This window comes from Paroedura picta, chromosome 4, assembly GCF_049243985.1.
Source record: "Paroedura picta isolate Pp20150507F chromosome 4, Ppicta_v3.0, whole genome shotgun sequence".
NCBI classification, from domain to species: Eukaryota; Metazoa; Chordata; class Lepidosauria; order Squamata; family Gekkonidae; genus Paroedura; species Paroedura picta.
This window is the reverse complement of record NC_135372.1, coordinates 128578227-128592450: the sequence shown is the minus strand read 5'-3', so window position 1 is coordinate 128592450 and position 14224 is coordinate 128578227. Positions and strand designations below refer to the sequence as shown.

The 14224-nt window shown below is 46.5% G+C and overlaps 1 protein-coding gene across 9 annotated transcripts in view; it reads left to right on the top strand.

Moving 5' to 3' along the window:
- Nucleotides 1-14224, top strand: part of NFATC2 (nuclear factor of activated T cells 2) — a 157379-nt gene that overhangs the window by 69762 nt on the left and 73393 nt on the right. For all 9 annotated transcript variants that reach the window (XM_077335632.1, XM_077335635.1, XM_077335633.1 and 6 more), the window contains exon 6: nt 6269-6409. In XM_077335632.1, coding sequence (XP_077191747.1) covers nt 6269-6409 — 141 coding nt within the window. The remainder of the gene's footprint in view (nt 1-6268; nt 6410-14224) is intronic.

Below are 14224 nucleotides of genomic sequence, written 5' to 3'. Positions count from 1 at the left end.
TGGATCAAAGACTCATGTTGTGCCGTTCTTTTTGAAATGTCCCTGACTATAACCAGTTCAAAATATATTCCAAACCTCTACACATTTCCTGCCGTCCTCTGTGTGGTACTTTCTAATAAGCACCATTCTGGTAAAGAATTATTTGCCAACCATCTTGCATGGCTCCACCCCTCCTTTCATTGCCCAGTGTTTCAAAGTTGGTAAGGGCTTAATTGCATTTCCCCCTGTAATACTGAAATACTATAAATAAAGGCCAATATTTTCTATGCAGAATTCTTGCCACATGGGCAGGTTTTCTCCAAGTAGGGTCTGTTTTTGCCATCTTGCAATCAACGGGTTTCTTCTGCAGGAATCTTTAAGTTGTGCAATGGTTTCCATCTGGGTATGATTAGTTATATTTGACAAAGGCAACTCTGTCCTAAACTTTTCCCCCCATAGCTACATGGTAGTAAAATCCCAGCCCCCATTCACTGACTTCTAGGTTCCTTTCTGCCATTAATACCCTCCCTCACTCCCATCACTTTGTTATGAAAGGTAAAGTACCCATAAATGTAATACATAAGGACATAAGCCCTGCTGGATCAGGGTAATGGTCCATCTAGTCCATCATCCTGTCTTACATAACATCTCACCAGCTCCTCTGGACAGCCTACAACAGGGCATAGAGGCCGAGACCTTTCCCCAATGTTGCCTTCTGGCTCTGGGATTCAGAGGTCTTTGGACATGGAGGTTCCTTGTCACCTATCACCTTGGCTAATAGCAACTTTTAGACCTATCCTCTACTCCTGTGGCCATCACTACATCCTCTGGTGGCGAATTCCACATTTTAACCACTTTCTGTGTAAAGATGTGTTTCCTTTGGTCTGTTGAGAATCTACTGCCCTTCAGCTTCATTGGGGGCCTTTGAGTTCTAGTATTTTGGGAGAGGGAGAGAAATTTCTCCTTGTCAGCTTGCTTCACCCCATGCATAATTTTATAAAACCGTCCTATCCCCCCCTTAACCATACATATGAAGCTTTCTTATACTGAATCAGACCACTAATCCATTAAAGTTTAGTATTATCTATTCAGACTGTAGCAGTTGATGTCTGAGGTCTTTCTATGACCTACTGCCAGATACCTTTGAACCGGAGATGCTGGGGATTGAATGTGAGACCTTCTGTGTGCTAAGAAGACGCTCTAGGACTGAGCCATGACCCCTCCCCAAAGGAATATAGCCCCTCGCTGTGATCTCCTTGTCCCCTTCTTGTATAAGAAGAAGAATTGGTTTCTATACCCTGATTTTCACTACCAAAAGGAGTCTCAAAGCACCTTACAATCGCCTTCCCCTCCTCTCCACACAACAGATATCCCGTGAGGTAGGTGGGGCTGAGAGAGCCCTGACATTACTGTTCTGTGAGAACAGCTCTATCAGGACTGTGATTAGCCAAAGGCCACCCAGCTGGCTGCGTGTGGAGGAGCGGGGAATTAAACCCAGCTCTCCAGATTAGAAGCCGTTGCTCTTAAACCACCACACCCAGCTGTCTCTTAACCACTACACCAAGGATGGGCATACTCATGGCCGGATGATCCTGGATGGTTTTTAGACATTGCAGTGGAGTGCAGAGCCATGTTTAATGGACAGCTTGGGTCCAGTTCCAAACGTGCTGCACATGAAGGTGATGTTACTACATCCGTTTCCCTTCAGCTCCGAATGGTACATACCAGGTGTTGGGATATCGAGAAAGTATTGTCCTTAGCTGTACATTTGCCATGTCCAACCATCAGCTGCCAATGCAGGGTGGAGTGCTAGATCAATATCTATGCGGGATGATTGGTCTGAAAAATTTATTTCATCTTTCTTGAATTTTACGCCATGTGTGTATTTTTGATCCCAGTGGTTTTAAAGCTGGGCGGCTATCTGTATTTTGGATTGTTCTGATGGTGGAATGCCAGATTTCTCTGCTTCTGCTCCTTGCCTTCTCTTACAAGTAGCCACACATGGAATGGTTCTGTTTTTTTATTTTATTAACCACACTTTTACGAACGTGTCTGTCATTGCATTTACCTGTTTGGTTGGCTCATGAAACTGAAAGAACTGTTTTATTAGCTAAACTGGAGGCTTTGTAAGGGATGTACTTATTCAAAGCAGATTTATCAAGCCGCGCTGGAACTCCCTCCAAAAAACGTCTAGCTTCAGAATCCACTCAGAAGATATATTCTTAAAGACTTAATGTAAGCGTCTCTCTTTTAGAGTGCCATAGATGGATTGTGGGAGGAGATTTAATTCAGAACTATATATCATTTCAGAACTATAACTCTCTTGTTAGCAGTAAATCCAATTAAGAACTCATCAGAACTCCTGACTATTTACAAAGAATGATTAATTATACAAGCCATGTGGAAGAAATAAGTAACTTCTGTGAAAGTCATCTCGGCGTATATACTAAAGACCCGACAGTCTTGTGGGCCAGCTGTGTGAATAACGTTCTTAACAAAAACAAAAATCATGAAAATGATTAACAGTGGAGTCCTAAAGAGCGTTACTCAAGTCTAAGCCCTTTACAATGAATGGGCCTAGGCTGGAGTAACTCTCTTTAGGATTGCTCTGTAAGTGTGATTGGTTGGTAGCAATATGTGTTTTTGGAACTGAATTTTTAATTGCACAGCAAATAGCTTTTAAACAGGCAAAAATACGGTTGCCAACCCAGTGAGGGAAGCAGCATTGGGTGCATAGCTGGAAGTTACGTCACCATTGGGTTTCCTCAAAACTCTATGGTAAAAACCATAGAGAACTGGGAAATTCCTATAGCATTGTGTGATACAGTGATGTCACTTCTGGGTTCTTATTCCCACTGGTAGCAATCTTCTCAGAACCTTAGCCAAAACTCTGTGACAATGAGCCCTGTGCTGTTTTTCTGAAAACCAGCCTATGCCTGGAGGGTAGTGGTCATTCCAGTGGGTAGCTGTGTTCGTCAGTTGTAGTAAACATATGCAGGAATCCAATAGTACCTTTTACAGACCAACAAAAACATTTTCCAGCACGATCACCTATTTATTTATTTATTTATTTATTTATTTATTCATTCATTCATTCATTCATTCATTCATTCATTCATTCATTCATTCATTCATTCATTTATTTATTTATTTATTTTGCCCCCTTGCCACCCCCTCAGGGTCCACAGGGCATCGGACATAAAACATTTCAACATTTTAAAAATTACAATAGGGTTAAAATATAAAATTCAATTAAAAACACATATTATTATTATTATTATTTAATGTCTATGCCACCCTCCCTAGTGGCTCAGGGTGGTTTGCAATAGGAACAAACCAACCATAGACAAGACTATGAGGAGGGCTAAAACAGTTATTGGGAAGTATGCCAGATGAAACAAAAGTCTTCACCTGCTGGCTAAATAGTTCAGTTGATGGAGACAGACGAGTCTTCCTGGAAAGGGACTTCCAAAATGTTGGTGCCATTATACAGAAGGCCGTTTCTTGATTTGCCACCTGGCTAGCCTCAAATGGTGGGGGCAGCCAAAGCCCTGTACAGCTTTGGGACCAACAAACCTCACTGGTCAAGCTCAAAGGTTTGTTGGTCCCGGACTGTAGGGGGCTTTAAAGGCCAATACCAGCACCTTAAATTGAGCCCAGAAAGGGAATTATCATTTGAAACACAACCCTTTTGTTTATAATTTCTCTTCATGGTGGGGCTTGGTTCTCCCTTCTGTTTATTATATCACTGAAACATTTTCAGAAGTGTGAATTAGGTGGTAAAAATTATGATTTGTATTTGGTGGGTAGGGGTAGAAAACTTTTAAGTAGCCGATGCAGCAGGGGAGGGGTCGTGGCTTAGTGACAGAGCACCTGTTTGGTGGGCACGAGGTCCCAGGTCCAATCCCTGGCATCTCCGGTTAAAAGGGCCAGGTGGTAGGTAATGGGAAAGACCTTGGCCTGAGTCCCTGGAGAGCTGCTGCCACTCTGAGTAGACAATACTGACCTCAATGGACCAAAGGTCTGGTTTAGTCTGAGGCACTTTTACATGTATGTTCATGTGATTTTAGTTCATCTGAGGCAAGAGGAAAGAAAAATTCCCAACTACAAGCAGGGAGGCTGAGTGGCCAGGCCAACAGTGCATGTTTCAGTGTCTCCCAGGATAGCCTCTCCCTTCCTCTTTTCACCTTGAGAGCATTCAAAGCCTAGAAAGATGCAAACCCATTGAAAAGAACTCTCCGGAGAAGAAGGGAAGGGATGGATTTGGAGGAGTTCCGATTCGGGTCCTGAACTCCGAGGTCACCTAACCTAAACAGTTGCCCTAGCGACACATCTGGAGTGTTCAGAAGGAAATCCATGATCCTTTCCAGCTGTTGTAGTTGTGGGGAGGGTGGATGCTCAGATTGCAGAGTATAAGAGGGAGGAAGGTAGTGCTCCTACTCTACTGTTTTGGAATGCAGTAATGCTCAGAGGGGTGCAAATGCCTGCCTTCTTAATGGGAAGGGATTGAGAATAAAACAGCCGATATCGTAATGACCCTGTGTAGCTCTGTGGTGCAGCCTCATTTAGAATACTGTGTCAACAAAGCAAAATTGGTCTACTGCTTCCAAAAGACAGAACTCAAGGGCATCTGATGGTGATGGGCAGTAGGTTCTGGACAGCCAGAAAGAAATACTGTTTCATACAGAGAATGGTTACGATGTGGAGTCTGCTGCCAGAGGATGTAGTGATGGCCACAGGAATAAACAGCATTACAATGGGATTAGGTAGATTCATGGAGGATAAGCCTGTCAATGACTACTAGCTGTGGTAGAACAAATTTATAGTCCAGTGGCTCCTTTAGGACCAACAAAGGTTTATTCAAGGGATGAGCTTTTGTGTGCACGCACACTTCTTCAGATACAATGTCAGTCTAGCCGTGGCAACAGGGGAGACTAATCCTCCGGATCCGAGAGCCAGGAGGCAACATCTGTGAAGGCCTCTGTGCCCTGTTGTTGATCATCTAAGGCAGGGGTAGTCAAACTGTGGCCCTCCAGATGTCCATGGACTACAATTCCCATGAGCCCCTGCCATGATCTAAGGGAACTGGTTAGCCACTGTGTGAGACAGGATACTGGACCAGATGGACCATTGGTCTGCTCCAGTAGGGTTCTTATATTCTTAACTTTTTTTCAGCACCTTCTGTAGCTCAGCTGCCATGTTTGGAATACCCTTGTCTTAACACACACCCTCCTCCTCCTCCTCAGTCAACTACTATTATTTGACCCATCTTGTCTCTAAGGTGGGGTTGTGTTTTTTCTCCCAGCCCAAGTCTGATTTGTTACACATTACTTTTCAACTTTCAGCACTTAGAATGTTTGTGACTACTCTATGACAGTGTCTTTCAGGTGGCAATATGCATCCATGTGTGTGACTGTTACGGAATAGTCACAAACATTCTGCTCTTTCTTTCTCTCTCTAAAAATGGAACAACTGAGATCTAGTTCCATTTAGGGTCATTCCAAAGCCTTCCTTTCCCAGCTTAGATTGAGTTATGCTTTAGTTTAGTTTACAAGCTTATGTTTTTTTGGTTAGTAGATTTTATGGTATTGGTTTTTTTTTGTTTTATATTTTAACAGTTTTAATAGTTTTACTGCTTTCATGTCTCATTTTGTTTTAGTAATATAGTCAGTGGTATTTAACGCTTATTAAATGTTGACTTTTATGGTTTGAAAGTTATTAAGGTTTACTGCTGATGCATTTTTAACCTTTTTTATGTATTACCTTCTCTTTTTATAAACTGCTATTGTATAGTAGTGCATCTGAAATTTTGGTCTAAATGACTGTAAAATAAAGATTGTTTGTTTACAAGAATTCAGGGTTATCCACTAGAATCCAGTGTGCAGGTGGCATATTTAAGGTTCCAAGATTGCAGTGTACTTGCTCTTGAATATTTGGCCATTGAGTAGAAACAGGCATGGGCCGACTCCAGCTCATTTCAGCCGAGTTCTCTTTTGTCAAGGACAAGGAGTGAGGCCAGCACAGCTGAAACGCTGGAGCCAGCCCCTAACGGTTTCCAAGTAAAAATGCTTGGAGCATAAGTTTATTTTTCCTCGTTTTCTTTAAGCACTAAATTTAGCCTCCTGGAGAAGCGCTTTTGGCACTGGAGAGATGGCAATAGTGACAAAACTGTGAACCCCACGGATTGCTCTGAAATTTCCTACCGAAAAAAAACAACAAAACAAAACGAGAGAGAGAGAGAGAGAGAAAATGCGATTCGATTTCATTCATGGCTGTATTTTGTCCCCAGCTCAACGCTCTGCTCATGAACTTCCCATGGTGGAGAGACAAGATGTTGACAACTGCTTGGTCTACGGTGGGCAACAGTTGATTCTGACCGGCCAGAATTTTACCGCCGAGTCGAAAGTTGTCTTCACAGAAAAGACACCAGGTATGCCGTTGTTTGTGCCATTTCTCAAATTTTGCTCGTAAATAAGGCTACATCCTGTAGGAAGGGATTTTACTAGCAGCTGTCCAAATGAGCCCGAGGTGAACCAGAAACGAAAGGGAGGCTGCTTAGCCTATAAAACCAATAAAGAGGAAAGAAATCTAGAGCTCTCCTGTAATGGTGCCAGGGAAGCAACTGGGAGAAAGGAATGCTCTCGGTTCCTCAATTCCCCAAATGCCAATCGAGATAGCTCCTGTTAGTACACTGCTGGGCCCTGCAGAGGTAGAATTCCCCCATCACCAAGGAGTTGGCAGGGAGACTCAAGGTAGGATCCTTCCATAGAGTTATATCAACAAATGTTCCAATCCTTCCCTGTACTATTTCAGCCCATAGTCCTCCTTGCCTCTTCATGCCCGTATTGTCCAATTGAAATAGGGTGTATGTCGTCCAAGTCATCCCTACATATCAGTGGTCCTCAGCCTTTTTTGAGCCAGCAGGCAGCTTTGGAAATCTGACACAGCATGATGGGCACAACGACAAAATGGCAGTCTCAGGAGGCGGAGCCAACACAAAATGGCAGAGAGTGGGGTTATTCTTATCTCCAAACATAGCTCTTCAGCATTTCAGGCAGAAGCTCTGTTTAACAGGATGCTTTTGAAAATGAATGCATCGTGTACATATTTGGTTAGCTGAAAAACACTCATCTGGCAGATCTCCAGGGGCCAACCAGATACTCTGCTGGCTCCACCTTTCTGAAAATGCTTGGTGGGTACCAGAAAAGCTGTTGCTGGGTATTTCCCTACCCGTAGCTGACAACTGTGACAGCTACAACTGTTATTCTCTCTCCATTTGTCCAGTTTTGGGGACATGCCTCCTGGTGTCACATCTGGCAAAGGAGCTGTCTGTCCCTGAATCCTAGCATAAATAACCATTCTCTTCCCCCATTCGGATCTATCCTGACTACTGTTTTGCCCTGGCATTCATCACGGCCCACCGTGACTAGCTGCGGCGTTGCTTTGATTTCCGACCTGAATCATACCTGACCTCAAGGCATAGCTTCAGCATAGAGTCATTGTTTTCGCTAGGTAACGCACCGGCTCAAACAATGGGCGATGACTAAGAGAGGATGCAGCACATTTACTTCACACACAATTAGAAAACATTTTCAGGCTGACCTCTGCAGCTCTTACTCATGGGGGGGGGGGGCTGGTTGTTAGTAAGAGCTGCCACCCACTATGGGATCTCTTAGGGGCCTGGCTGCAGTTCAGAGATAGACACGGCAAGATACTGGAAGCAAAACAAAGCTTTAAACCTTTTTTTAAGAAAGAAAAATGCAGCTACAGCAGCCGCCCCACGCGAGATGGGAAGCTGCATCTGCAGCTCTGACGCTTGTAAATAGCAGCTTCCAGTGGTGAACAGGAACCTGCTGGGAGGAATGAAAGCCACTGTCTGCCTGCACACAGGTGCCCCGTCCATTCACAGTGTGAGGCTGCCACTGGATAGGAACTTGGCAACTGGTGAAGACATGAAGCTGTCTTGTACTAAATCAGGGCTGAATCTGCACATAGCTTTTATTCCAATCCCAGGTCGATTCAGTCTCTGCCGTCTCCACTGAATGCGATTTCCATTTTGATTTTGTCCGATTCAGATTTTCCCTCTGCAACAAGCCTGATTGAACCGGAGTGACCCTACCTTTCCCTCGCAACATCCTAGAGGGGATATAACCCTCAATATTTGAAAAATCGTCATGAGAAAGCATGCAGATCTCTGCGTGTTCTGAACTTGCTGCTGAGCCTCCGTGGTAGAGAAGCCCGGATTGGCCAAGGCTTCAATTCAAAGGCTTCCTAGTTCCCAGGCTGCAAGCTTTTCTTTCAGCAAAAGCTCCAGAAGCCCTAACTTCTCTCGGTAGAGATTTGCGTCTTGTTCTTTTTCTCCCTCCTCTGCTGTCTCCAATCTTCTCCCCCGCCCTTCAATAAAAGAAAGAAAGAGGGTTGTCTACTCAGACTGGCAGCCGCTCTCCAGGGTCTCAGGTCTTTCCTACTACTTGACCCTTTTGTATGGAGATGGTCGGGATTGAACCTGGGACCTTCGGCATGCAAAGCGGAGGCTCTTCCACTGAGCCTCAGCCCCTCTCTGCCAAGAATAAAGGCATCCTTGCCTTTGTGAATTAGGAAATCCCGTTTGACCATTTTTAAGGCACCCCTCCCCCCCACCCTGGGCAATGTTCAACAAATCTGCTAATGTGTAGAAAACAATTTATGTAGTTGCACTGCCGAGGTGTCACTTCCAATCTCTTAAAGCACATTGGGGGTCGGGCGGGGGAAATCGGCTTCCATTTTCTTTCTGAAAATTCTTTTTGCCTCAAGTGGTCAGCCAGGTGAGTTATAAATGAATGTTAAATGGGGCTCTCCAGGCCAAGCTGAAACCCAAATCTGTCCTGCCCGGGCAGCTCTGTTCACTCATAGAAAGTTACGACATGATAACTTTGTGCAGAGCAGTTACTCAGCTTTGTTCCTTAACTATGTCAGTTTCCCCTGCCATGCATAGGCTGTCACTTGCCCGTTGCTATCCAGGTTTTATGTTTGTTTGCTGTGTTGTTTTTGTAATTAAAAAATTCTCCATGTTTTTCCAGACCACTGGAAAGTGGTCTGAATCAGCATATGGCACTATGTTTTCAGAAGGGGGAAACTGTTGGGTTAAGAAGCTGAACAAAAACCTGGTGCAGGGAAGCCCTTTGAGTGAGATTCCTCTACCAACAGGAGAAGGACTTATTGTATGTAGCCTGTCCTTTATGACATGCTGTACCTTTGGTGGTCCTGGCTGGTCTTGTCAGATTTGGAAGCGAAGCTGGGTTGGCACTGGTCATGACTTGTGTGGGAGACTCCCAAGCAAGTCTAGATTTGCTATCCAAAGGCATGCAAAGGCCCACCACCCCTGCTTTCCTCTTGCCTTGAAAACCCTATAGAGTGTCCATTAGTAGGCTGCACCTTCCACCATGTCATGGCATTCCTTAAAAGCTTGAATGTGCTCAGAAATGACCCCCTGCCCAACTAGGGCTGCTGAGAACCACCACTCCAGTGCCCCAAGCAACAATTCCCTCTGGAGCCCCCTTACAAACTGAGACCCGATCATAGGAGATAAGTCACATGATTGACTGGAGCCCCTAGAACAGGGCTTCCCAACCCTTCTACCAAGGTGTCATACAGTGGCACAAACACCCTTCGGTGGTCCCATGGTGGTGGTGGTGGGGTTCAAAATGGTGGTCCCACTTTGTGCTTGCCATTTTTAGATCTGGGTTTTAAAAAAATTGAAGCCAATTCTACCCTTATTTGGGCAGGTTGATGGGCTTGGAGGGGGTTGGGAAGGGGAGGAGCCCCAGCTATTTTAAGCTTTGCCCCCTGGGGCTCCTTTTGCTTTTGGGGGACATGGCAGGAAGTCATGGTCAGCTGCCATCACTTGCAGGTACCTCAAAGCCTGCAAAATATTATAGCGGTCCCTCAATGGTCAAAAGGCTGGAAAAGCTTGCCTGAAGGGGGATCAGGTCCCTGAATTTTTGTCTCCCTTCTATTTGCCAGCAGTTCAACATGACCCCCCCCCTTTACTCTTTCACTGCAGCGCTCCATTGTGAGATGTGATGCAGCTTTCTTTCTTTTTTGCGGGGCTTGCAATAGGAGCCCCCTTGCAGACAGAGCTGTCTGCGGAAAGGCAAAGTGTAGCTTTGATGTCCAAGGCTTTCCCGCACTCTCTGGAGCGTCTCAGAGAGGTAAGCGAAGCCACAGTAAGCTCCTGTGGGCGGATGGTGCATCCTCCCTGGCGCTGTTCGTTTCCTCTTTGAGACAGCGGAGGCTAAGCAGAGCCCTGCCTTTTGATGAAAGAAAAAAAAAAGACCAAACAAATAAAGAAACAAACCCAACTCAAACCCCAAAATAAACCCCCACCCACCCTCGGGGAGCATTTGGAGGAGAAAGCATTCTTGCTTCTCTTTCCATTGCACTCTGATGACTCAGGGGCCCAGAACCTCGGAGCTGCACTTTCACTCGCCACAGAAGCCAAGCCGGTGGACTGGCTCTCTTGGTGCTACCCAGGCCCGTCCTGAAGATTCCTAGGGAGGCGTGTGATCTTGAATACTGCCTGCAACCTCAGGGCTCCAGTGCATCTGTGTGCTGCCTGCACATGGTGACACATTGCACTTCCCCAGCCAGCACCCTTGTCAGTGAGCGCCAAGTGAGCCATTGCTAGGAGCATCTGCACACAAGCCGCTGGTGTGTTCAGATGGAACATTTTGCTGTCCCCTTATTAGAACGAAGGTGATCAAGCAGACTGCAAACTGCTACTGCGTGGTCATAGACTGGTCAGGCTCCCAAGCCATAGCACATCTTTCCCATGGCAATTCCATTAAAGAAGGGCATGCATGGATGCCATTGGTGACCAAGCCATGTACTGCAGCCGCCATTCACCTCCCAAGGAAGTCAGTGGTGGGGCTCCTGGTAGTGGAAAGTCACAGTTGGTTTATAGCGACCCTGTCGGGTTTTTGAGGCAAGAGACATTCGGGGGTGATTTGCCATTGCCTGCCTTTTTGCAGCAACACCGGTCTTCCTAGGTAGTCTTTCATCCTAGTGCTAATCAGCCCTGACTCTTCTTAGCTTCTGAGATCTGATGAGATCAAGCTAGTCTGTACCGTTAGAAGCTTTTCATAGAATCATAGAGTTGGAAGGGACCTCCTGGTCCTAAGGCACCAATGTGTGTGTCTCTGTAGCCCCGGAGGGACGGAGCAGAACCAATGGGATGAAATTAATTCAAGAGAAATTCCATCTAAACATCCAGAAGAAGTTCCTGACAGTTAGACTGGTTTCTCAGTGCAACAGGCTTCCTCGGGAGGTGGTGGGTTCTCCATCTTTGGAGATTTTTAACCAGAGGCTGACAAAGAGGCTGATTCTGTGAAGGTTCAAGGGGGGTGGCAGGTTACAGTGGGTGAGCGATAGGGTTGTGAGTGTCCTGCATAGTAAAGGGGGTTAGACTAGATGACTCATGAGGTCCCTTCCAACTCTATGATTCTATGAAATATGAAAATACCAGGTGAAGCATCTGTTGACTTGGCCTAGGGAAGGTGTGGCCAAACTGTGGCTCTCCAGATGTCCACGGACTACAATTGCCATGAGTCCCTACTAGCATGGCCATGACATGGGCTCATGGTAGCTGTAGTCCATGGACATCTGGAGAGCTGCAGTTTAGCCACCCCTGGCCTAGGGAGACTGGTGTGCTGGGTTGCTTCTGACTGCATTGGTGAAAGGCCATTGTAAAACTTTCAAATCTCTACTGCAGGGGTAGTCAAACTGCGGCCCTCCAGATGTCCGTGGACTGCAATTCCCAGGAGCCCCTGCCAGCAAATGCTGGCAGGGGCTCCTGGGAATTGTAGTCCACGGACATCTGGAGGGCCGCAGTTTGACTACCTCTGCTCTACTGCTTTAGGCCATTCCTCGACCTCAGTTGGCCCTCGAACCTGACAGAGCTGCAAAGGCTGGATTGCCGTAGACCAGGCCTGTGCCATGAAACTTGCTGGCCCTTGCTGCGTTGATTTGACCACAGTCCATATTAATGAGCTTGGGGAGCAGCTTATAAAAAGGCACAGTCATTCTCAGCCTGGTACAGGAAATAGTAGAAGGAAGTGAACTCTGGGGCTTGGGGGGGGGGGAGGGTAGCTAGTGCGTGTGTGAGCGGCAGCTGAATAAAGCAATTGTGTTATAGAAGGCAGGGTGAACACTCCACGTCGTATGTTTACGTATGCCATAGGTGGATGAGGCATAGTGCGGTGAGTGCGGTCACTGTGCGGCCACTTAGCCATTCTGGGTGAGGGGAGTCAGAACTAAGGTTGAGAGTAAGAATTCCTTCTTGGGAAGTCATGGAGATCATAGATAGGATGGCCAAAGAACGAAGGCTGGGCTCTGTTTGGGGCACTGTAAACTGCCCAGTGCAGACTTTCATTAGTTTTGATTCTGCACTCCTCCATATGCACTTTTGGGTTCGATTCCACGCTCCCCCACATGCAACCAGCTGAGTGACCTTGGGCTTGCCACAACACTGATAAAGCTGTTCTGACCGAGCAGTGATATCAGGGCTCTCTCAGCCTCACCTCCCTCACAGGGTGTCTGTTGTGGGGAGAGGAAGGGAAGGTGACTGTAAGTCGCTTTGAGACTCCTTCGGGTAGAGAAAAGCAACATATAAGAACCAACTTTTCTTCTTCTTCTTCTTCTTCTTCTTCTTCTTCTTCTTCTTCTTCTTCTTCTTCTTCTTCCTCTTCTTCTTCTTCTTCTTCTTCTTCTTCTTCTTCTTCTTCTTCTTCATTGGCCAGTTTGATCTAGAGGCTTCCAAATGCTGTGCATGCAAGGCAGGCGTTTGTGTACAGGTGTGCCCCTCTGCATCCACACACATCTTTTGCCTCCCTCCTGCCCAGAAATCTTCCAGGGAAGGGATGGTACCCTCTCCCACCCCCATATCCCATTCTACATTCCGCATGGAAGAAAGCCACGCATTCCGTGCTTGCTCCCTTTGTCAACAGTGCTTTGGGTGGCATTGTTTGTAACCACGCAGTGCGCACGCCCCTCTTTTGTGGACAGCAGTAAAAGCCTAATGAGACGCAGCGCTTGTCTAGACAGCAGGGATCAAGGACCGTTCCTGGTCCTTATTACGGCCATCTGGATATTCTGTGGGCAAGGCCGAGCTCTATGGAGCTTTTGGGAATGAGGTGAGAGCAGGCAATGCAGAGGGCCTCTGGAATCCCATGCTCTGTCGTGCAAAGGACGTCCACAATGGCCATGGATAGATGCGATGTGGCGAATCCATCTGTTTGCTTAAAACAATGTGAGAATGGTACCTTTTAGGTTCCAGGAAGCAGAACTTCTTCTTGTACCCTGGCCAGCCAGTGTCAGCTGTCAGATGGAGAACGGGGGAATCCCAGAGAAATGCTCCAGATGGGGGGCGGGCGGGGGAGCCTGCAAACACAAACACATAAGCACAAGTGGCCGTGGAAACTGAGTTGCCATAACTGAAATAGAATCACTGAGACAGGGTGGAATCCAGTGTTTTGGAACATCTCCCCGCATGACACACCGTTTTGGAATTTTACAGCTGGGAAGCCTTCATTAGCACAGGCAGCTACGGCTGGCCGAGAATCTCTGGCTTGCTTTCGACTGGGGGTGGGGGAGGGGGGAGTGCCTAGAAACAAGCCGGCCTGTGATTTATTCCGCCCGGCCGTGTATTTGTTTCAAAGACCCTGATCGCGTTTTAATGCATTTGTCTTGGAACCGACGGGAGGCCAGAGACGGAGCGCATCTTCTGTCACCTGTCGAAAGCTAATTGATCACATAAAAAACCTGGCTGGAGGAATGGAATTCCCTGTCCTCCCGCTTAGTCATCGCATCCTGCTAGTGACTCACTTGTTAGCTGGAGGTTCCCAGTGGCTTTGTTTTTTTGAGTGGAGTTTTTGTTTCCTAAAATGTTTATAAATGTCTCCTTTTTCTTCTCTTTTCTTTCTTCTTTGCTAAGTATATTTCCATCAGTTGGCATCAGCCATTGGTTGAAATAGCCCTGGAATAGCCCCGGCCCCCTGCTCAGCTACTGTTGTTATGTTTCCTTGTGACTCAACTTGACTTTTTCAGCCCCTGGACTTTGAGGAGAGCACCTCCAAATGCGTTCCCCTGGTGCAAGATGTTCATCCTGGGGTTGGGCTTCCCAGTTTGGGATGACTAACCCTGCTGGCTGTCTTCCAGTCAGACCCTGACATGTCTCTCTGGCCAGGGTGAATCACCCCGGAGATCTTTC